Source organism: Cryptomeria japonica, chromosome 4, assembly GCF_030272615.1.
Source record: "Cryptomeria japonica chromosome 4, Sugi_1.0, whole genome shotgun sequence".
Lineage (NCBI taxonomy): Eukaryota > Viridiplantae > Streptophyta > Pinopsida > Cupressales > Cupressaceae > Cryptomeria > Cryptomeria japonica.
In genome coordinates, this window is record NC_081408.1 from 368280451 (window position 1) to 368304405 (window position 23955).

Below are 23955 nucleotides of genomic sequence, written 5' to 3' on the forward strand. Positions count from 1 at the left end.
CATGCAACTATCCCAGGCCCTGTAGTGCAGATCAGTGCCAAATCAAGAATGTATTCTAGAATGGTTCTTGTCTATAAATTGAATTACATGACCAATGTCCATTCATCATTCATGCTCTACACTCCTATCCAAACAACTTCCTTCCATTTAAATTCTTTGATTCATCGTTCATGCTATACACTCCTATCCAAACAAGTTCCTTCCATTTAAATTCTTTGATTCAAAAAGGTGCCAATTGCCAACCACATCATTCGTGCATCTAGGTATGTGTGTAAATTTAACTTAATGTCTGGATGTGCCTGTATAGATTTGTTTTGCCTACCATAGTTTGATGCCTAACTTTGAGTCCTTTACGTAAAACAAGCATGCCATGTTTCTGCTAACATGAATTTTTTTGCTAGTATAATTTGGAGAAAAACTAAAAAATATACTGGCTTGTATTGTAATTCTATAAAGAAAATATCTGTTTAAGGAAAGCAATGCCATTGACAAAAATAGAGCAGTGCTTTGAATATGGTGAAGAATACAAACATGAAATAAGTAATGTAAAAGGCCCAATGCTTTTAGATTTGTGAAATAAGTTTTCTAGAATACAAGGTGCTACTTTTTGAGAAGTTAGTTGCATTTGATCTGGATTAACCTAAGTGAAAGGAGAGGATAAGGAAAATCAAGGGTAAAAAGCTAAAAAATTCTGACTATGTTTTTACAGATTTGATTTTTGATCACAATGCCACGTCAAAAAGACTTTGCGTAGAGTCGTAGACACATTGCACACCAGTTGCTGGTAGCACGAAGGTCAAGTGCAATTGGTGTCTAGATGAGATCAGTGGTGGAATTTATCGCTTCAAATGGCATTTGTCAAAAGAACGAGGAAATAACACCGAGATATGCAAAAGATGCCCTATAGATGTCTCGTATTAGGCAAAGCAATCTCTTGAAGGGATTGCTAAGAGTAAGGCCAAAAAGGCAAGAATTGGGGTTGAACTAGGTTCTAGTTATGCAGATGCTAGGAGGAACTGTTTGAGTGAAGAGGATGGTGAAGATGGGCATTTTAGGGAATCTGGGTCAGCACCTACTTCTAAAACACGTGGACCAAACATAGGTGGAGGAAACATTAATACTTTCTTCCAACCTCGTACTACACCAGGATCACAAACCACTTTGGAGAGTACATGATGGAGGCAAACCATCACTGAACAAGACAAGAAGGCAATTGGTAATTTTTGGTACTCCTCTAGCTTGGCATTCCATGCTTCCAAAAATTCATATTGGCAACCTATCGTAGATGCCATTGCATCTGTAGGTCCTAGGTTTCAAGCCCCATCTTATGAGTCATTGAGGGTTGGTATGCTCAAAGATGCAGTACATGATGTTGAAGATGTTGTAAAAGAGCATCGGTTACAGTGGGCTAAAACTGGTTGCAACATTATGTCAGATGGCTAGACAAATAGAAGGAACCAAACTCTCATTAACTTGTCTCTTGTGAGATTGACACTTTTTTTGGAATATGTGGATGCATCTAATATAATGAAATCCACAGCTGCATTGTTTCAGATGTACGACATGGTAGTTGTGAATGTAGGGCCACAAAATGTGTTTCAGTTTATCACAGGCAACATTGCTGCTTGTGTTGCTGCTGGGAGCCTTTTGATAGATAAATACCCCTCTATGTTTTTTACACCATGTGCAGCCCATTGCCTTGATCTAACCCTAGAGGACATTGGAAAAATTGAATGGGTTAAGGAGGCATTGTAGAAGGTTCACAAGGTTACCAAATTTATTTATAATTCCACGAGGATTTTGGCTATAATGCGCTCTTTCACAGGAGGCAAGGAGCTAGTTCGACCAAGGGTGACAAGATTTGCAACACACTTCCTTGCATTGTAGAAACTATGTGAGCAAAAAAGTGATTCGAGGCGAATTTTTGTTTCGACTGAGTGGATGGAGTCTGACTTCACAAATCAAGCAAATGGCATAGCAGTGGCAGAGTACATGTATTCTACTAGCTTTTAGGAATCTATTGAACAAATAGTAGAATTTTCAGAGCCTCTAGTAAAAGTCTTGAGACTGGTGGATGGAGAAACCCCCCCCATGCGATATGTGTACGAGGCCATGGATAGGGCCAAGGAGGTGACAAGGAGTAAGCTGGGAAATAACAGGAAGAGGTACATGCTGTTGTGGGACATAATTGATAGGAGATGGGATGGATAGATGCACACTCCTCTCCATGCTGCGGGATACTTGCTCAATCCTTTGTTATTCTACAAGACTTCATACATGGATATTGATGCTGAGATCAAACAAGGCTTCTACAAGTGCATAGACAAAATGTTTCTAGACATGGAAAAACTATGTTAGAGTTGGAAGTGTACAAGCAAGCTAAGGGTTTTCTCTCTTCTAGGGCTGCCATACAAGGTAGAAAGACCATCCAACCAGGTAGACTCTATAAACTTTTGACATTGTCTTTATTTTGTCAAGATTTTAAGATATTCTTAGTCTTACAATATCATCTCCATATAATGTGTTTTTTAGCTCAATGGTGGGCTTCTTTTGGAGACGAATCACCAAATTTAAGGTGGATGGCGGTGCGCATTTTGAGCCAACCATGTAGCTCATTAGCTTGTGAGCGTAATCGGAGTTTTCTTGAACACATACATTCCAAGAAACACAACCGCCTAACACAAAAATAGATGAATGACTTGGTATTTGTTCACCACAACCTCCACTTGAAGATAAAGAAAGCTCAAGGTAACAATATTAATATATAGTTGCTATAATTTCAAATTGTATTCACTATTCATTGTGTTTCTCACTTGTAAAGCAAAGACTAATTTCTACATGGGCAAAATCAGGAACTATTAAGGAAGACAAGTCAATTGACCTCGATGAAATAGATCGAGAGTCTGAGTTGATTGTTGCTGCTGCTGCTGCTGTTGATGATGATGATAGTCCACTTGAGCCTGAAGATTTTGATCTCATGAGGGAAGCCAGCTGGGATCGTGAATGGATTGAATGAGCTAAGAGGCTTTCACCCGGGAGCTTCATTACAGAGCATCCTACCCTCTAGCATGCCATTGTCTATAGTTGATTTTTTGGAATTTTGTACTTAGTTTATAGGTTGACTTTGTACAAAGTCACAAACTATATTGTAATCGACATTTTGACATTTATCACCATCTAGATATTATTCATGTTGTGGTATGTTTTTGTGCAATGTAATCAGCGATATGAATATAAACAATGAAAATCTATTTTCTACAATTCATGTGTTGAAGTGTCTATTTTATTTGCCTACAATATCTCTATGCTATGGAAATGCCCTTAAATACATAAAAAAGTAGCTTTTGATTGTTTTCTGCAATTTTTTATGTTTTTTTGTAAATCCGATTTTTTCCCGATTTTTCCTTGCTTTTTAAAAAAAATCTTCTTATACTTTTGTTTTGCTGATTAATTCCCCAAACGATTAATGCTTCTTTGGGTAAAAGTGCCTTGAAAAATTCATTTGTATAGTGTTTGGGGATGTTTTAATAGGGTTTCGCAGGTCAAAGAGTCACAAATGTTGCCCTGAAAACTTCATCTATGTTGGAATCGCTATGGAAACATATTTGGAATTGCCAGTTCGACTTTAGAATCTCTTTGGGTTCGCCTGACAATGTTTCCAGATGATTTTGACTTCTACAAATTGAACCCTGTCTGAACCTTCACTCTATTTTGGTATGACTCATACCTGGAAGTGATCAATTTTACAGCTAATTTGGCAAGATAGATTGATTTGGTAAGAGAATTCTAATGGTCAATATTAAAGTGAGGAGATTATATCAGAATTTAATCTATAGATGGCACAAGAGAAGAGTTCGACAAAGTAGAACAAACTGGAACAGAGTGCACAAGAATATAGAACATCGACCTGGCAGTTATTAAGTACTTGATGTTAATAACTGTAAATCTAATATCTGTACATGAGCAGAATACATAATGTCACAACTTGGTGTAAAAAAATATATACTCTCCTAGTTGTGTATTGGAACAAATGAAATGGGATGAAAAATGTGGTAGTTGCAGGTGCCTACGGTTATATAAGAATAAATGTGACTCATTGCTGAGCAGGGAAATGAGGGGGTGCATCCATTCCAAGCAATATAACGGAATCCATGTATGCTGAAAAGGGTTGCAACTATGAAGGTGCTTGTGTTCTCTTCTTTGATCTATCTCTTGCCGTTGCAGAAGATGTAATGTATAGCAATTCATCTCAAGAATCTGAAAAGCCATCAAGATAGATGTACCATGATGAGGTATTTGTTTTTTGTGTTGACATGGTATGTGGTGCATAGGTGCTAGTGCCATCAAGGACTTTGATAGAAGTGACAAGATCTTTGGCCTTGAGGGAGAGCAAGCGAATACATCAGTTAATTGCATTGGTGTGGCCAATTATTTTATGAGATGTATATTCCCTTGGAATGAGTTGTTACTAGGATCAATGTAGTGCATAATAATCCCAATATAATGTTTTGTAGAAGATCATAATAATAAATCTTAAGAGAAATCACGAGTGAATGAAAGAAAATGGCTTGTCATGTGCCTTTTTTTCTCAAAGAAAGCCATTTCATTTAAAAAGGTGACTTTATTTCCTAGAACATCTTTGGATGGATGCTATTTCCATTTTTGAAAGACTATTGAATTCGTCTCTTGGAAGTGAATATTACCTAATCCATTTTGTTTATTTATGTATTGCATTCATTATTCTGTCTATATGAATATTTTTTAAACCATTACTCCTGAACAATGCCTGTTTTTTGTGGTTTTGAGACCTTGTTGTCATTTGCACTTTGATTCTTTCACAGTACATTCTTACTGTTTGCTTGGTATCGTGGACAGTTTTTGTTGCTCCCCATGGTATGCGCGGGAGGCTCACAGGTTGCTGTCCTGGTGATTTAGTGAGGCAACTTTATCAAAGGTATGCTAATAATAAACGTTTATTGCCTTTAATGTACTGGTTGTGGAGCATGGAATGAAAGCTTTTTTTTTCAACTTTGAAGCTTTAGGTTACAAATTTTCCATTGGGAAGTTTTGGTAGATCTTGTGTATAAATAGCATTGCCTTGTAAGTTTATAAAAGGAAGACATCCTGCAACTATAGCTTAATGATTTAACTTTCTCAGTTTTTGTGCATTATTGAATTCAAAATTAATAGATTACTGGTCCTTGTGGCTATTCACTGCAGCAAAATGAAAGCCTCAAATGATTTCTCAGTAAATAGTCTGCCTTTCCATTTCAGTCAATGTTCACATGAAAAGATAAGAGGACAAAATTGCTATGCAGAGGTCAGTCTTGGTTGCGTTGTAGGTAGGGCTGGCAGGCCAACACAAGTACTTTCAAATATGAACAAGAATGGCACTAAGCAGGATGACATAGACATTCAATCTTGTAATATGCTGATGGAGGATGAAAGGAAGCAGGCATGTGAAGATAATGTTCAACTTGGTGAAAGGACGTTTATATACCCAGTTGAGGCTGTTCTTGTTCCAATGATGCCCATTGTACTTGCCAGAACTTTTCTTAGAAGGTATGTGCTTTCTTGTATGGAAAATTTAGATTTTCCGTTTGCCAGTGGAGTTCTGTTTATATTCAGTCTAAATAATCAGATTTGCAGATGCTGGTTAAGAGATTGGGCTGGTACATCATGGTTGGAGAACAGTCTGTTAGCTGACATGTCATGCACAAGTTCATCAATATCTGGGTAACATACTCTGCTCTCTCATTGTGAATGATTGTTTAGCTTTATAGATATGATTTAACCATCTATCCCTTATCCTTGGATTAAACTGCGTGTTACCATGGTCACTTAGAACCTAAGTCACAAGGTTTGAATTTGAGTTCAAGTTCAGCAACAATAAAATTCGGATGAAGTTCGACAAGGACAAAAATTCGACATTAAAATCACCTTATATAATTTTTTTTTAAATATATGAATATACCCAATAAATTATCAAATTAGTTTAACTATTATTTTTGAAAGAGGAATCTAAATCTTAAATTTAAATTTGTTATAGTTAAATATTAGTTTTTTATAAAGATTTAATATAAGTAAAATAATATTTAGACGCATCATTGACGTCAAAGTCAATAGTTAAATAAAAAATATAAATTTAAGAAATGTACTTTAAAATTTTTATAGAATAAAAAAATGACAAAAAGCTAAAGAATAAAGCGTTTTCAAATTTTCATAAAATACCAATGGAAAAACGAAAAAGAAAACCTAAAAAAATATATTAAGTTTGTTCAGGAGTCGTGTCCGACTTGCTGAGGCGTGACAAACTTGCTGGGTGTTGCTGGAAGATTGTTTGCCCTCAATTTGTGCCCTCGGCTCGCGTCCTCAGTTTGTGCCCTTTGCCCTCTGCTCATGTCCTTAATTTGTGCCATCTGCCCTCTTTCTGTTCATGCTCATGGCATTGCGTCTGAGAAAACCCTAAAAAAAAGTGCTTGACAAAAATAAGATTAATTAACACGTTTTATTTTAATGCAAATTTGTTCCAAATTTTAACGAATTTTTTCTAATTGCTGAATATTCGACGGATTTCGAATTTCATGTTTGAAGTTCGCTGAATGCTGTGACTTAGCTTAGAACCAAGGCTGTACCTGGACTGAATCAAATCAGATATGGATCCTGGTTAGGGTATGGGCTAGGTTCTCCTCAGGGTTCTGCCCTGGCCTGTGGGTTGCAACGGGTATATCTGAGATTTAACTGGGGTGAACCTACAGGTCTGGACAGAGCCCTTGGCTAACCTGGGCATTATCATTGATTTTGGCCAATAAACCAAAAAAGGACTCTTAACTGTAACTAATCCTAATTTTGTATATTTTGTGCAAATTATATATATCCATATACAGCTGAACCCACCTGTGCCAAACTTGTAAAATTGGCGAACTGGAGAATCTGAACCTTGGATGGGAACCTGCAACGTAGATTCTACCTATTTTTCTCCAAGTTTCTGCAATGAGTGAATGAGGATGTAGCGACACAGATTTGGGGAAGGCAAGTGTTTTCTGAAAATCTTCTGAGGCTAGGGGGGCTGCTGTTCATATAACTCAGACAAACTGAAAGCAGGTGAAATTTTAAAAATAAAAAAAATGTTTTGAATTTGCAATGAGAATCCCACCTCGCCACCCCAATCCCCTTCTAGATTATTTTGGTTTTAGTATTAATTTTCTTTAAGAGCTATCTTTTTAAATCTAAGTTATTAGCTTGTCGATTTCCCCCCATTAGATTGGTATGTACATCAGCAATCACTTTAACTTAGATTTAAAAAGATAACTCTTAAAGAAAACAAGCTAGTAACTTTAAAAGTGATCGGTATGAAATTGGCTATTAAAAACAAGCTACTATTTTATCTTTTTAAATATAGTTACTAGCTTGTACATCAGCAATCATTTTTTCAATCACCAATGAGATATTGACCTCGTTGGTGGGTCAAGTTTGTGGGATTGGCATTTATAAACTTCACTTTCGTCCTCTTAGGCGCATGCAAAATGGTCCGAGTTAGGTTTAGATTAATAAAAAGGGATCCTTGCACTCCATCCCTTATTCGGCGAGTTAGCATTTCCAAGCATCTGGGTATGGATATTCTATCCGGTTGGTTAGTTCCCGTTGCCAAATGGCTTTCTTGGGGATATCGCAGAGAAAAGGTTTAAGTCTATTTTCAAGACCCATCATGGGCTTATCATCATGGCTGTTCAAAGGGTTTTGAGGGAAGACTTCATGAAAGCAAACCACAAATATAGGGTTAACGCAAACATCTCCTCCTAGTTTGTGGCCTCCTTGTTGGATCCTTGCAAGTTGAAGGACATTGTGAAGGCTGTTTTGCAGGCTCTCATAAAGAAACAATTCTTGGGTAATTTGGATGAGGTTTTGGGCATGGCTCACTTTGGTGTAGGTATTTCTCCGCCTGCAGATTTTTAGAAGCTTTCCGTGTATGGAATAATGGAGTGGTTCCCTTTTCTTTCCAATTTCAAGTTTATTGCTTTGGCTCAACACTGTTTCAAAGCTGCTAAAAGCATCTCCTTTTTGAAGAAGGTAATGAATTTGGAGGCTTCAGATGGCATCGAGTGACTGTTCGAGTTCATTAATGAAGAAATGACGGATAATGTGCTTTGGCTATCGGGAGCCAAAATATAAAAATCTTATTAGTATGTATTGTTAGTTTGTATGTAAACTCTTCTCTAGCTTGTACTAGGGCTTTGTTCCATCTTGGATGAATGGGGCTTGTAGATTTTCAGCCCAGTGCAAATGTATGTATTTAGGTATTTTAAGTAATGTTTTCAAGTTTTGTAGCCTCCTGGTTCCATGGGCTAAGTTGGGCATCACCTCAAAATTGAATCAATATAATTTTCGACTTTTTGATTAATACAAATGAGAGCTTCCTCCCTTGGGAGCAGTTTATCCATCAATATTTACACACACATACTAGTATAGTTATTATATTTATTCAAGCGTTGTTTTATTTTAGAACTATTTTAAAATTATTTTACTTTATTTATATTGTTTATTTTTATTTGAAGAAATTTTTCTTTTTACTTAAAAGAGTTATGCTATTTACTCTAGAGGATTTTAATTTCTACAACAATTTATGAAATATTTTAGTTTATTTATATTGTTTTTGAACTTTTATTTGAAGAGTTAGTTTATTTTATTTAGGTAAGAGTTGTTTTATAGTTTTAGTTTTTTAATAATTATGTCGCTATGTTTTAGTTTTTGTTAGCACACTCACGTCATTACATTCCACTCATGCTAGGCTTCGACTTTGAATTCATTGTGATGGATTCTCTTCGACTGCCTTCTGTGCTTGTCTTCATTGCTCTCTTTGCTCCACCAGTGTTAGAGATTGTTTATTCTCTTGGTCTTGATTATGTTGTGGTCTCTTTTCACCTTCGTTGGGCTCTGAGAGCATTAATGTCTTAAATTGGACTCTACTCGTTGAAGGCAATGGTGCCAATTTTTACTCCTTTATCTGATAAAGATTAGTACTTGCAATGAATAACAGAAATAAGAATGCATACTAGACAGAGTAATAAAAGTGTTATCTTTTGTTCGTATGTAGTTCTTACATAGAAGTCCACTAGGGATGATCAACCAAGGAATACAGTACTTTTCTTGACTACAAGAAAGTGAAGAAACCAAATTAAAGAACTCAACAGTTGCTAAACATAACATAATTGTTGATAACTACTAATACCTGCCTCCTAATAGTTACCCACAAGCTGACAATTACATAATACATAGTCAGTGACAACCATGTTAACAAAACATAACAAAGGCATTTTATGCTAACTATAGCCTCAATGTTGATCACTGATTCCATTTATTTCTTTGTAAGCCGATTGGGTAGACTTATTTTGTGATATTTGGTTCTGTAGGACATCTGCTTGTTTCTTTTATCATTTTTCATTGCTATTTGTTCTTCAATGTCTTAGTTACTTGTGTGTGGGCTAAGCTTCTATTGGCTAGGAAGTGTGTTCAGATTCTAATGGTGGGTATCAATCAAAAATCTTGTTGGGTAGAAAGAGGGAGTCATCTTGTGATCTCTTCTAATGTACATGTGTTACTTGATGTGATAGATTCAATTTCCCTGCCAGATAATGAGTTTCTTTTTGATTCACGGGCAATTTCACTTGGAGTACTAATTATAAACTTCACCTCCTGGTTCTACTCAAACTTCTGAGTAATTTCAGGAGTTAATGCAGAATGTTCTGCAGGAAACCATCCTGTAGTTAACTACCACTTGGCAGCTCAATGCCTCACATCTGACCTTAAACACAGGCAACTTCTAGCAAGCAATTTACAAGAGCCCTATCTCATAGACCTCAGCCGGTTTAGGTATAAAATTTTCCATTGGGAACACTTATTTCTCTAGAAAGGCTGATGCTCCTTACCAATTTTCTCTCTACATATTGAGAACTGTAAGTATGGATTTGGATTTCAGGAGAGACAATGAGAGGAACATCTCTTTCTCTATAGGATTGTTCAGTGCTCTATTCATAGGAATCCAGATTGTTCAGCCAGAGTCTCTTAGTGCAGGTCATTTTCCTGAGTACATCATCAGTTTCTAGTTGGCCCTTTCATGGGGATCGATGGGATGTTCTTGCTGATGTAGATTAGATCACTGTTCTCCATTGGCTCTATTCGTTTGGCTCTATTTGCACTTCTTTTTGCAATAGATGTTCCTTCAACAGAATTATTTTTACCATATGGCTTTTGTGAATATTGTTTTGTTCAGGGTTTGGACACTCTCTTATTCTGTTTATTTTGTAGTAGTTTTTGTTTGAAATACCTCATTTTTGGTTGTTAGGCTTTGTTTTTCCCTGCAGATTAGCTATTGTTATTTGCTGTTTTTGAGTACCTTTCATCTACATCTGTTATGTGGATGTTATTATAATCTTTATATCTACTAATTCTGTCTTTATCTTTCAAATTCAACCATAGAGGGAGAGCCAGAAAGATATACATCTGATGGATCATCCATCTTTTAATTCATAAACCTGTCAAACTAAAAAACATTCTTCATTTATTTATATGTTAAGCTTGCATTAACTGGACATACATGGTGGTGGAGAAACAAAATGGAAGTGAACATGAGTATCATCCACTAGAACATCAGGTATCAGGCCACTCCTGGCCCTACTCATGGACTTAATATTCTATTACAGAGAGGAGTATTTAAGATTGAATACCTAACTTCAGGCTGTAGAATCTATTGGGCTTGAGTTCTAGTTTTTCTAATCATACAAAGTTTTTCAGCATAAAGTGAGCAATATACTAAATTTTTTTGGTTGAATACTATAATACCTAACCTGGCTAATAGGAATATTTAGTTTGTCATTTTTTTTGAAAGTAAAATGAAGCCATAATAGTCCATTGGGTTGTGATCCTGTGATAAGCTGGAGAACTTATGCCATGACGACCTAGGTTAATAACCAGCAGGTATGCTGCCTCTGATATTGCATTATTAAAGTGAAATTTGTAAAATTGAAGTCCAATACCTCTCTATTCTTCAAAGGTGCTTCAATGATTAAACGAACAGCAATAGCAAGTAAAAGGTGGAAGATTACCAGGGTGAAGTTACTGTAATAATTCACTCTATATAGATAATCAAGGGAACCAGTTAATATTTCACAGGTTTAGTTCTAGTATTTTCTCATTTTTAAGAAAGCTAAGCTATTTATCTTTATTTCAGGTCAACCTTTTGTATTAATGATGGCAAGGAATCCTTGGAGAGTTCATGGATTGGGTCAAATGGTTTGCACCAGCAAAATAGTACTAATAGCAATAGCAGCAGTAGCAGCAGCAGCAGCAGTACTAGCAGTACTACCAGCTCTAGTGAGAGTGATATTGAGCCAGGCATTGTCTCAGGAGATCTTGAAGCTGATGCTGATTCTCTTGCATCTAAACAGTCTCATTTGACTTCAGCTGTTCAAATGGATATGGATGGCTCTAAATTATTACATGTAAGCATGAATTATTTGATTATGTACAGTATATGCATATCCAACCTGTCACTTGCTTAGAATATTTAGATCAGAAATATTCTTAGAATATCTAGAGCACACATGCTTATAAAGATTGTATAAGCTCATATTTGTATTCACAGTATGATAGGATTTGACGTTTTAAGCCAATTCCAAGAAAGAAGATTAGGTTGCATTTTATCTTCTTAAAAGTAGATAATAAATAGTATAATGCATTTCTTACTACTTAGGCCAACTTGAATAGGAGATGATATAGGTTTTGGAGCTATACAGACTACTAGTACTTTCTTCTTTCTGAATTTAGATTTGTCTATCTTGATTTACTATCATATTGCTGCAGTTTTACTGTTTGTAAAGTTGGTGTTTGACAACATGTGGGTTTAAACAACCATGAAAAGTCAACAAATATTCATCTTGTACATCAGGTTCTCTGGTCATCTATAATGTTTCTGTTTACTTGTGGTGACCCACAACAGAGTCAATGTCTGTTTGATTGTTCAATTTATCCACTAGTATTGCATCTGTTATGATGATTATAATGGTGAGCTTCCTTTAAGGTAACTCTGTTGTCTCAGTCTAGTATATTGTTCTGTCTTACCAAAGTGTTTTTGTAGCTTATTGAAGCATACTTACTGGATGTTTCAAAACTGGATTGTTTAGTAAGGCAAAAAAAGATGTGACAATTTTCTCAAATCATGCCATTAGGCTGTGCAATGTCTCTTCAACATAAAGGTCAAGTTTTAGAAATCAACATGTTCTCTCTTTTCTGTTTGCTAGAAAATAAAACTTTCTTTACGTATCATTTAAGTGCCATATACCAAGAAAAAAAAATAATTGTTGGTGATGGCATGTCCACTTCTAATCTGGAATTGATAGAGGGTGTAAGTTTTTTGTCTAGATAATCTAGGTAAAGAAATACAATGGTTTATATCGAGTGTTTCAGTGATTTTTGTTGATTACCAGAATCCAGTAAATCTTGGTCATATAGTTCTAGGAAGCTGCCTTTGAATTCATGCTGGAATGCAATAGTCATGTGAATAGAAAGTTTAACTCCTCATGTGAATAGAAAGTTTAACTCCTTTGGCAAGGCTGGTGGCCTCCACTTCCTTTTATGCTACTATTAATTTTTAATTTTTAACTGGGTAAGTCATAACTGTAAGCAAATGCCTGCTAGGATCCTGAAATGTTCTACCGGCCCCTGGAGCACCTGGATTGCCTTTGAAAGCACTGCTTTAGTTTAATTTTATGGATTTGCACAGATGGAGACTGTTTCCCTAACATTGTTTTAGGTTTACATAAACATACATCGCAGCAGGAACTACAAAAAAAACATTTATCATTATCTTGGATTATGATTTTTCTCTATAAGCAATCTATGATGCTAATTCCACTTTCCTAAGAAAATTGTACTGCTATACTTTGGAGATTGATCAGATAATCTTTTTGTGAGCCGTGCTATCTCTCAGATCCTTTTTCAAAGCAAAAAAATTCTCTTAAAGAGTGTAATGAGGAGTAAAAAGAAGCTTATGGAATGGTTTGATCTTTAATGCAACTATAAGTAGATGAGTGTTGTATCATAACATGCTATTCTGATCGGAAAATATCACTATTGTGGGCTACATACCAAGAATAATAATGAATGGCATCATGTATCTGAGAAACATTTTTACATGCTTTGTTCTCTGGCAATTAGGAAAAGTTCTTTTGATTACAGATTTTGTTTGTTGACTTATTATAGCATTATAAAATAACAAATTGTGCATTTAATATACATACATACATATGCACACACACACACACACAGATATATATATATATATATATATATATATAGACACACACACACACATATATGTACACACATATATATATCTCTGTGTGTGTGTGTGCATATATACATATATATACATATATGTAATATATATACATATATGTATGTATAGAGCTGTGAATAAAGCGAAAGTTTATAGTTAATACTTTATATGTGAGTTATGGAGCATACATGATAAGTTGTCTCTATGAGATCAGAGATCATGGAACTTCATAATGACTATTACTAAGTAATAGTACTCATAAAATAACTTAACAAATATTGTGGTCATGCTCATTCTGTAACTTGCAAGGGTACGTGTTTGTCAAAGTATTGGCTCAACATTTTGTTACTCTGATGGTATAAAGTTTAAACAGACCAAGTTTTCGTAAACAATACACTTATTCTGGCAATATATTCCTAATTTAATATCCCCAACCAGAGAGCAATAATTGTCACTTTTGCAGCCCGAAAGTGGGATTTCAACTATTATGGAATAGGATCTGGGATACTCTTTTTCCAGTGAGAAAAAATACTCTAAATAGCGCTGTATCCCAGAAGGGTCATACTCATCTGGGCACTTTTAACTGAATACATAAGTGATAGAAAGAACATTTTAACAACACAAACAAGCAATGGGAAAATAGGAATTATGACTGAAGAGCCATTCATTGGTCACCTAGATCACAAATATTCTATTTTTCAACTAGCTTTGAATTTCAGTGCCTTATTTTTGTCTGTCCTGCATTGTGTGTGAAAAGTTCAATTCCAAGACATTCTTTTATTTTAAAAACAAGAGATTTTTCACTGTCCATAAAATGTTGAGAGAAGTCTTTGTAAACACCTGTTTGTAAATTTATAATTAGTGTTTTGGATCACATTCTGTGACACATCATCCCAATGAAGAAATATATGCATCGACTGCAGACTAGAGGTCCTTATATAGATAACTCTAGTGAAGTAAACTGACGCAATATATACTATATAGGGCCACTTAAGGGGAATTACTAATTGAACTAACCATTACCTACACAAATAATAAATAGCCACTCATTTATGAGTACTAAATGCCACTTCCACTTGGGTGATATGTCTTGTATGACACAGTGTTGGCCACTACAAGTGACTTAAGCCAAATCCTTCATCCCTATTCATATTATGCGTATCTTGCTGATCCCGACATTTTACCTTAGACACCTTTTATACTTCTCTTCTAAAGCTAGAACATTAGTATTTTCTATGCAAACAGGGTGCTAAGTTTTGAAAGAGTGCTATGCCAAACCCTACTTGATAACTCATTCAATGTTTATATCAGCATCATATTCTCTACTACTTGTACTGATGGAACAATATTTTCCCCATTGTATGAGATCCCACAAGAACAAGCAACCTATTTAATATTGCATTTGTGCGTTGATTCAAAATAGTCCTTTGAAGGCTTGATCGACTTCCTTAATTTCTTATTCAATAAAAAACTTGTTTGGATGCTCTTTTCTACACAATTGTGGCAATCTTGTTGGAGATGCCATTAATTTAAGGAAGGGAATCCACTGGTACCCCATAGAATCATACTCAACCTGCTTCTGCATTTGATTTCTCTTTGCTTGTTATAAAATCTCTAGAGATCTGCTTACTTTTTGAGCCATTCCTCTAAGAAACCTTGGTAAAGTGAGAAATTTCTTCTTCAATATAATTTTTCGTACAGATCAAAAAAGCCCTTGTGGCCTTGTTTTGAGGACCCTTTCTTTTTTAGCTAGGGGGTGATGTAATGTGCATGCAAATAAGTATCTTTTTTTGTTATCATAATGCTTATCCTTGCTTGCAAGGATTAAAAAGCTACTGTTTTGATCATAACATCTTTCTGGATAGATAAAGATTTTCCCAGTTCTCTCAACAGAATCTGGGTGTTACATTACCCTGGCTAGTAATACCTCTCTGCATTGGAGATGTATATATTTGTATTCAAACTTCCAGGCAGTTGACACAAAATGCATTAACTCACATCATTTGTATTGTTATAATTTCAATCTTGTGATACATATTGCAAGAACAAAACTAGAGCATGCATATATGGCTGATATTGCAGTTATTTGATCAGTCTGTCACATTTGCAGGCTTTTGTCATTTTTTGCTCCTAAAGCCTTTTTTAAATTTCTCTCTTTTTGTGACTTTTGAGTTTTGACACTAACTTTTGAAATGTGTTGCTTGATTCTGCTTATATTTATCTTAATTTTTACTAATACGTACTGGTATACATCTGAAGGTTGGTCATATTTAATATTTGTTAATAGTTGGATCTATTTTTGAAATTAAGTTATTCAAAGTTTTTTGCCTAAATTTAACAGGCTGCTCAAACGTTTTTTATGGAGTTGGTTATACTGTAATCTATAAAATTTGATTAGTTAATGATTAAGATCTAGGATTTTGGAATGAGCTTTTGAGACTAGACAAAGAGACCTGGGTACAGATTATGGTTGCAAAACTGAAGCAACATGACTATGTAAATTGGCTACCATAGAAACTTCCCTTAGTCTTAAGATTGACATCAAAATACTACTTAAAGAAATCAAGGAAATTTACTCGTTTTCTTGGTGTAAGAAATAAAAAAGTGGAACATGAGTGATTATTTTGTAATATAGTGAATTATGTAAAAAATGCTTACTAAATATAGTTGTTTATAGGGTGGAAAACGTGGACGGTCAAGTGGGGCAGACTTAATCAGTGAAGCAGCAACAGCTAAAAGTGCACGGAAGGGAGATAGTGCTGGACCAGATGTATCAGGACTTGTAGGGGAAAAATCTGTCACTGGTATGTTGAAATCAGGAGGCACTCTCACAGAACTGAATGCTGTGGGTATATCATCCACCACTGCTGCAGCTTCTAGAAGCCCTTGGGACTGGCCTGATGATGATAGAAGCATGGGGATGGAGATTCAGACCGTTCTTGCAGAATTCGGTGATTTTGGTGATTTCTTTGAAGACGATACATTGGCCTTTGGGGAGGTAATATGTCATTCTCATTCACAGTGTTGATGTTTATTATTGTTCTTATGTATTACTTATATTATTATTGAGAATCTACAAGAAGACTGTAATTGAAATTAAGATGGTTGAATGGCTCTTAAAATATTAATATAGTTAGGTACTGAAGTTAAGAGCATCTGAAACACATGCCAAACATGATCGAAAATTCAAATTTCAAAATTCTTACGTTTTTTAGTGACAATGAGGGTTCATGAATCGTTAAGAATTTGAAATTTATAGACTCATCTATATTTTCTAAGTTCTTTGTCTTGTGAATTAAGGAAAAAGTTGCTTTTAAGTTAACTGAGTATTGTTCTACTTATGGACTTAACCTGGATGTTTATTGCTTCTTGTCATGAAGATCTTGTTGAGAAAGTTATTCTCCTTGATGGGACTTATGAAATACAGAAACAAATAATTATATGCATATTTTGTAGCGTTATTCTAGGATTAAAGAATTTCCTATGGGGAAGCTTGTTGAAAGCAGTCTGGTACTTTTCTCATAAAGAGTTGACCAATCGAAGCACTTCTCTCTAATACTTTGTATCGAGAAAAAGATAACTGATATAACTATATTAATTCTCACAACCTAGGGTCATTTATACCTAAGTATTTTTCTAATGTAACTATATTTTACTTTCAAGTCCCTCTAGCCTACTCTGGTCATTTGTGGACATTAATAAAACTTATTCTTTCTTTATAGTTTGATGGTTTTTGACCCCCTTATCCAAATTGAATATTAAATTACTATTATGGGTTATTCTTGGGAAATGTTCCACCAATTCAAAGACCAGTTGGCTGATTGTCCAGTACTTGAGAATATTTAAACCATCCATGTTTGAAGTTACTGCGTTAAACATTTATTAAACATAAGAGAATCCCCATTTAACATGATTTATAAGGACAGTGTAGGAGACATGTTTTAAGGTTCTTAAGATGACATGGAACCGGAAGTACTATTCTGGAATAAATGATTGCAATGAATGTGAGGATTTCATTTTTGGTTTACTTACATTGAACTCTTTAAAACTTTTTGTTTTTGGTCGCTGGAAATTGAAAGTCAATTCTGGAAGGTACGAGTATAGTTAGCAGATTTGGCCCATCACCAAGTATTCACCAAACAATTTTGGTGGCAAGTTTTTCAAAATTTAACTTGTAGACTTTTCTAGTTAGTTTGTTCATGATTTTTGGTGAGTACTTGCTGGGTACTCAGAAACTTTGAGCCCTTGACTGCTGCTGCATGTTGAAAACATAGATTGAACACTCCAAAACTGTCTTTTTTTGGCTTTATAAGAATTGTTTTATACCATGAAAATGGTGCGTGCCATGAAGGTCTGTGTGATTTTATAGGTTTTCATTTTGGCTTGGTGGCAGGGGTTCTGCCCCTCAATCCCGTTGGGGCACTGCTGCCAAAGCCATCAAACTGATTTGATACATTTGTATGTGTATTTTGCATTAAATTTTTTGTTCCTTAAAGAATTTAAGTGTTTTTTAAGTTGCCAATTATCATAAGCTTTTACCGAGTCAAAATTTTTTGGTCTGTTGAATTTGAGTCAAGTCCAAGTTTGCAAACTATGGTATGAAGTACACGGGGTGAAGAGGGACAAGAAGTTTAAGTGAACTTTCAAATGCATCAACTCAATCAGTTTTGTGCTTTTAGATCAGTAGCACATAAAAAATTGGTTATGTTAAATTTTTTTCTATTTCCCATGTAATTGTGAATGATATGCTCTTTAAGAAAATGTCCTTTTGAAACCATGTTCTTTATTTCATTCTTTGATATCAAGGAACATACTTGAGCAAGTTCATAATTGTCTGACATAAACCATTAAAATGTCTTGAGATTAACTATATTTCAGTGGGTTTGGTATCAATTTAGAATTAATGACAGGGTCTAAATATGAAATTGGTTACTGTTTTTATGTGCAGATTTGAAGACAAATGAAGCAAGTGTAGGAAATTCACATAAAGAGACAGATAAGAAAGAAATAAGATCTGATATCCTATGAGATATGATTGTATATACTAGGATTACCTAACCAAATTAGGATATGTGTCAACATGGATCTAGGAAAATCTCCTTTGGGCAGAAGCTATTAGGTCTAGGAGGAATGAAGTGAACAAACTATATATTATGAAAACATCCCTCTATAAATGCAGCAGGTCATGTCATTAAAATGGATGTCAAACATGTATATACCCTCAAATTTCAACCACTCCAATTAACTAGAATTCCAGAAAGCCACACAAATGAACTCTGAAGAAAGCAGGCAAAAGCTAGAGAAATACAGGGCAGTCAAGGTCTCCTACACAAACACCGTATCAAAAAATGTAAAGGCTAAAAACAGCGGAAAAGGAAACTGAGAAATTCCAAAGGGTCTATCAAAGAAAAGGGAAGACAAACCCAATAGATGTGTCCCAGATCAAAACCTCAAAATCATTTGCTATCCTTAACAGAAGTGGATACATATGGCATAAAAGATCAGCAAAAACAGGCAGCACAGGCAAAAAAAACAAAGAATCAGTAACCAACATAATCAATCTAGTTCAGTTCAATAGCTGACACCACAATAGATGCAAATTCAATGAAAAACAGGAGAAAAAACAAAGATACGCTGATGGTACTCTAATCCCAAATGTCCATAATTTCAAGAAATTAAAATAAGGTGACTGTCCATAGAGTCCATAGGTGCAAGTATACAGTTCTATCTATACTTGTAATAATTTGTGGGTTACACTTTTGAGATTAACCCCACTTTGTCTATTTCTTTGGTTTGCTCCTGTTTTTCTTGCTTTCTTGTGTTTTCTCTGAGTCTAGGGCCCCCTTTTTCTCTAGTTCTTTGCCATAATACCTGATACGTGTTCCGGTCCCATTGACCTATTCTTTACCATATGTGGATGTTAAAATATATTCTATGTTGCACCATGTTTCCGAGATAGGAACGGCAAGGGACGGGGGGATGTGTTTTGGGGACAATTTTTTTTGGAGGCTATTTTTAGGGGACAATAGGGGGTGGCTATTTAAAAAAAGGGAAAATTTTAAAATATAGGGAAATTTTAAATAATTATATGATAACAATGATAAAGCATTCATTATATAGTATATACATTATAGATCCTTAATACATACCATTTTGAAGTTGAATTGAGACTTAGCATGAGAGTTGACAAACAAATTAACAAAATCTAATTGCGTTCGTTGTCAATGTACATATATTATATAAAAATTTAAAATTAAAAAAATAATGCAAAATGCCTAAAATCTCCAAATTTCAACTACAAAATGACAAAAGCATAGAAAATATTCTGCTGCCCCTAATTGGCATATGCTAACACTGCAACCAATCGGAGTTTGAGCTTGAGTAATTGCTACTATGAGGGGCTGCTTCATCCAATCAAACCCCAACCAATCCCTCTTGTGCCTCCTCATCAATTTGGGTGGCATTTTTATGATCAACGTCCCATTGCAAAGATTGAGTTTGTTGATGCTTTGGAGTTTGATGATCTTGAGGTTGCAAGGCACTATCCACAATCAATAACTTCTTGGCTCATCGAGATGTATGCCTATTCCTCTTCATAGAGTGGATAAAATTGTATGTCGGCCAACTCTTTGCAATAGAGGTATTGACAGCCTGTGAAAGGAGGTGAATGGCAAACATCCTCAACTCTGGTGTATCCTTGCCATGTTGTGATCACCATTTAGTAGGTTTAGTTTGAGCTAATGTAACTCTATTTATCTTTGTCTTTGGTTTGCTGAATGTTGGATTGCTAATGTAACCCTTCTTTCACCTCTTCATCATCATAAGGAAGCAGCATCTCAGCCTTTGGTGCATTGCATTGTTGATTTAGATATGAAGTGGGGTGTGCATAGTGCTCCATTGTTGTATCACAATTAGGGTCCCTTTCACAATGTGCATGCTTCATCAGTCCAAGCATGCTCTCAAATTTTCATAAATCTCTTGAAGATTAGGAGAGTCCATATGGATATATCTAATGACATCTACAACAAGTGAGATGAAGTAGCAAACAAATCTACAAACAAAATTTTAAAAAAGGACTAAGAGTCAAATGACAGAGAGCTAATGAATAAGATTATAAATTTACAAATGTTAGTAAATTAAGAGTTTAATAAAAATAGAACTGTCTCACCTCACAATGGACCACCAATGGTTATCAACGATTTTTTTAACACCTTTTTCTTTAGTAGTGTTTGCATTAGGCTACCCACCCCATTTTGGATTAACCATCATCGATTATAGAGCCTCTTGCATCTCAAGCATCCTCTCTAACAAAATGAAATAACTGACATATCTAGTCTCTACAAGTTTGAGGAATTTTCTTCTCAAAAAAGTTCCATAGAGATAAATCGAGGTGTGGTGGTTGCATATGAATATCTTAATATCTCTAGCTTCTAGCACCACTTGCTTCACAAAATCATCTTCCCTATGTATTTCAATGTGTTGTTCAACGAATTTACACACATGTTGAATCAATGACCACTTGCACAACTTTGGAGGCCCCAACCTCCTCTATGGCCTCTCTCAAAATCTGAAACAGGAAGTTTGCATCCTTGCACTTCCCTAAACAATCAACAATTCTAAGAAAATAAGAGCCACATACACATGTTACTATGATGTTGATGAGTGGTTGATGTCTAATATCGATCCATCCATCCATGAAAATAGAGCAACTTGACATTATTCAAGTCTGCTTCATGTTCTCCATCAATTTCACTTTAGAATATTCATTATTAAGGAGTGTTGTTCATAGTTTATCTTCTTTAGGGGAGGTATATGGGGGACCAATAAAAATCACATCTTTGAATGTTTGTTTGTAGGAGAATGTGCTAAATGAAATGGGATGGCATGGACATGAAAAAATTTAGCAATGGAAGATTGCCGTATCTCGTGCTTGTATATTAAACACACTTGCAATTGTCTCAGACCTCATGCTACCACTAGTCTTTCTCTTTCCTCTTGTGGAAACATCAACACTACTAGTGGCAACCATGGATGGTGTAGCTGATTGTGTAGACTGGATTGGCATTGGCACACCCTTACATTTTTCTTTCACCTCCATAAACAATCAATAAACCTCTGCCTTCTCATTCTCTTTTATACCTGTTCTATAATACCCAATAGATAACAATATACCCAGGCATAGATCCCTCTTAACTGTCAAAAATTGTAGAAGAGGTTTGGAATGCTTGAAAGACCCTTTGCATAAGGTTTCAAGACGTGGAAGGGCACTCCAATCGGCTACGTTGCTTTTCTTGTTGACTCATAGCATTGCCACATCTTGATGAACTCAATTGAGGCCGAAAATCTTACAATTCTTTCATCCATTTCATGTTCGCTATTGTCACTGCTGTTGCCCTCGTTGTTTTGTGAACAAAAATTCAAGTGCAAATGGGAAATAGGAAAAAAGTAATCTTCCTAAAAACTTAAAAAAAAAGGAAAAAGAAAAAGAAGGAAAAGTACTTTTGCTTCTACTACTAATTTTTTTATCTCATTAATCGCTTGTAACTGACGCTGACCTTTTTTGGTTATCTCAAGCCACACCTTCAAATCTTGCTCAAAATGTTTTTTTCCCTCTAAATCTGTTGCAATGTTTTTTGGCTTGTAAAAATAGTCTTGGAATGGAAGAGCAAGGCGTGTTTTAGTCATTCATGGCTGAGTGTGGCGTGGGGGCACACAAAAGAAGACAATAAAATAGTTTTTTATTCAATCTAGGTTTTTAGATTTTTTTTGACCTTTACTTGTGCTGCTGTTCCCAAGATGTTTCTGCTGAAAAATTCTTGATAAGGGATGGTAGAGGGATGTTTTTGACGCATTCTTGCATCCTCAGAACAGGAAGGGGACATGTCCCTAGGAAAAATAGTATATATTTTCTTTTGTTTGACATCACCCTTAAGAAAAAAGACCAAATAATTTATAGGATATCCTCATGTCCTAGTGCAACTTCTCTCCTAGAATATATACCAATTGACATGAGCACAAAATTGATAGACTGTAATACCAATTAACATTAGAGGATTAGATCTGAACCCTGTAATTGATAGACACTAATAGACTAATCCTGATTAACATGAGCACAATTATATCAATGAAGAGACTCACAAAGAGATAGTCATGACTATATTTATGTTGCAAACTCAATTGTATTAGCCATTAGGTATAATGATCGAGAATAGAAACACAAAAGAAACATTCTTGTTGTCCTCAATTTTTGATTTCAAAAATTGGACTATCACAAGGAAATTTTTATTAAAAAATGAAAAAATTTACTCTATGGCACGCTTCCCGAGGTATAAATTCGTCCCATCCTTGGACTGGATTGATTGTTGATCCATCCCCAAGCTACGTTTCGAATTTCGTCGCGTTTCGAGTCCGTTTGCTATGTTTTTGCTTCAATGTAGGGGAATTTTTCGATAATTACCAGTAACTGGTAATTTGTTTTTCAAAACCCCCTTGAAGCTTTTGGTCTTGTAGGGGAATTTTTCTCCAATTGCAAGGTTTTGGAAACTGGAAAAAAGGGTTTTAAAACCCCCTTTACTAGTAGAATGACTTAAAAGTGTTTTGTAAAACTTGTAAATGGGTTTTTAAAACCCCTTTACATGTTTTTATGACTTAAAGTTATTTTTTTAATTATTTTTTATAGAACTTGTAAATGGGATTTTAAAATCCCTTTACATGTTTTAAGTAAAATCACTTGTAAAGGGAATTCTATTTCCCTATTACAAGTAATTTTACTTGTATTTCCTTTTCTAAAACCCGAAATTTGCCTTAAGAGGCAAAAATATGAACATTTTTAAAACTTGTATTTCCATTTCTAAAACCCGAAATTTCTCCCATGCCTTTGCAAATTGATTTGGGTTTGAATTTTTTGGAAAAAAGATAGAGATTCCTTCCAAAGGCGGATTTGCTGCAACTTTGAAGAATTCAAACCCTTGTTCTACGCATCTATCAAACTGATTTTCGCCATTTGTCTTCTTCAACGTTTTTTTTTCTGAATCATGCATTTGTGCCATTTGCCACGGTTTGGAGGTTCGAATCTGCTCTTACCTAAGGCGTTTTTGATTTAATCATTAATGCGTTGGATTTCAAGCTGCATTCAAACCGTTTTGTGCGCATTTTGGGGAATCGATTTGCAAAAACGCCCTAAAAACCAGTCACGTTTTTTGCAAGTTTCGCACCTTTTTCGTTCAAGGTATGCTTTCAATTCTAAATCATTTTTGCTTTCTCTTGTATGTAATGACGAATCGAATCATTTTTGAATTACTTCCTTGGCATTTTTCATGGCGTTTTTATAGCGAATCGATTTTTCTTTGGTCACCATGCGTGGCTAAGTTTCTTCCTTTGTTTAATTTCTATTTAAAGGGTTTCATCTTCTATGTTTGGTTGACTCCACAAGCTTGGATCCCTCCTCATCTTTGCAAGGTAATTTTTATTTTTATATTTCTCTTTTGTTTCTTTCCTTGCAATTTCCTTGTTTAAGTTTTGGTTTTTGTTCATGTTCGTATTGGGTTTACGAGAGGAAATTCCCCATTTTACAAAGAAATTTGTAAAGAAAAAGTCGTTCTTCCCCATTGAAAATTCTCCTT

At 35.1% G+C, this 23955-nt stretch overlaps 1 protein-coding gene across 6 annotated transcripts in view; it reads left to right on the plus strand.

Annotated features, from left to right (window-relative positions):
- LOC131047154 (mediator of RNA polymerase II transcription subunit 13) overlaps positions 1 to 23955 on the plus strand; it is a 171810-nt gene that overhangs the window by 97463 nt on the left and 50392 nt on the right. For 4 of the 6 annotated variants that reach the window (XM_057981012.2, XM_057981024.2, XM_059219830.1 and 1 more), the window contains exons 10-14: positions 4876 to 4954; positions 5221 to 5562; positions 5650 to 5736; positions 11228 to 11498; positions 16011 to 16331. In XM_057981012.2, coding sequence (XP_057836995.2) covers positions 4876 to 4954; positions 5221 to 5562; positions 5650 to 5736; positions 11228 to 11498; positions 16011 to 16331 — 1100 coding nt within the window. Of the gene's footprint in view, positions 1 to 4875; positions 4955 to 5220; positions 5563 to 5641; positions 5737 to 11227; positions 11499 to 16010; positions 16332 to 23955 lie in introns of those variants that run through there. The other 2 variants (XM_057981031.2, XM_059219832.1) reach the window with 2 other exon arrangements.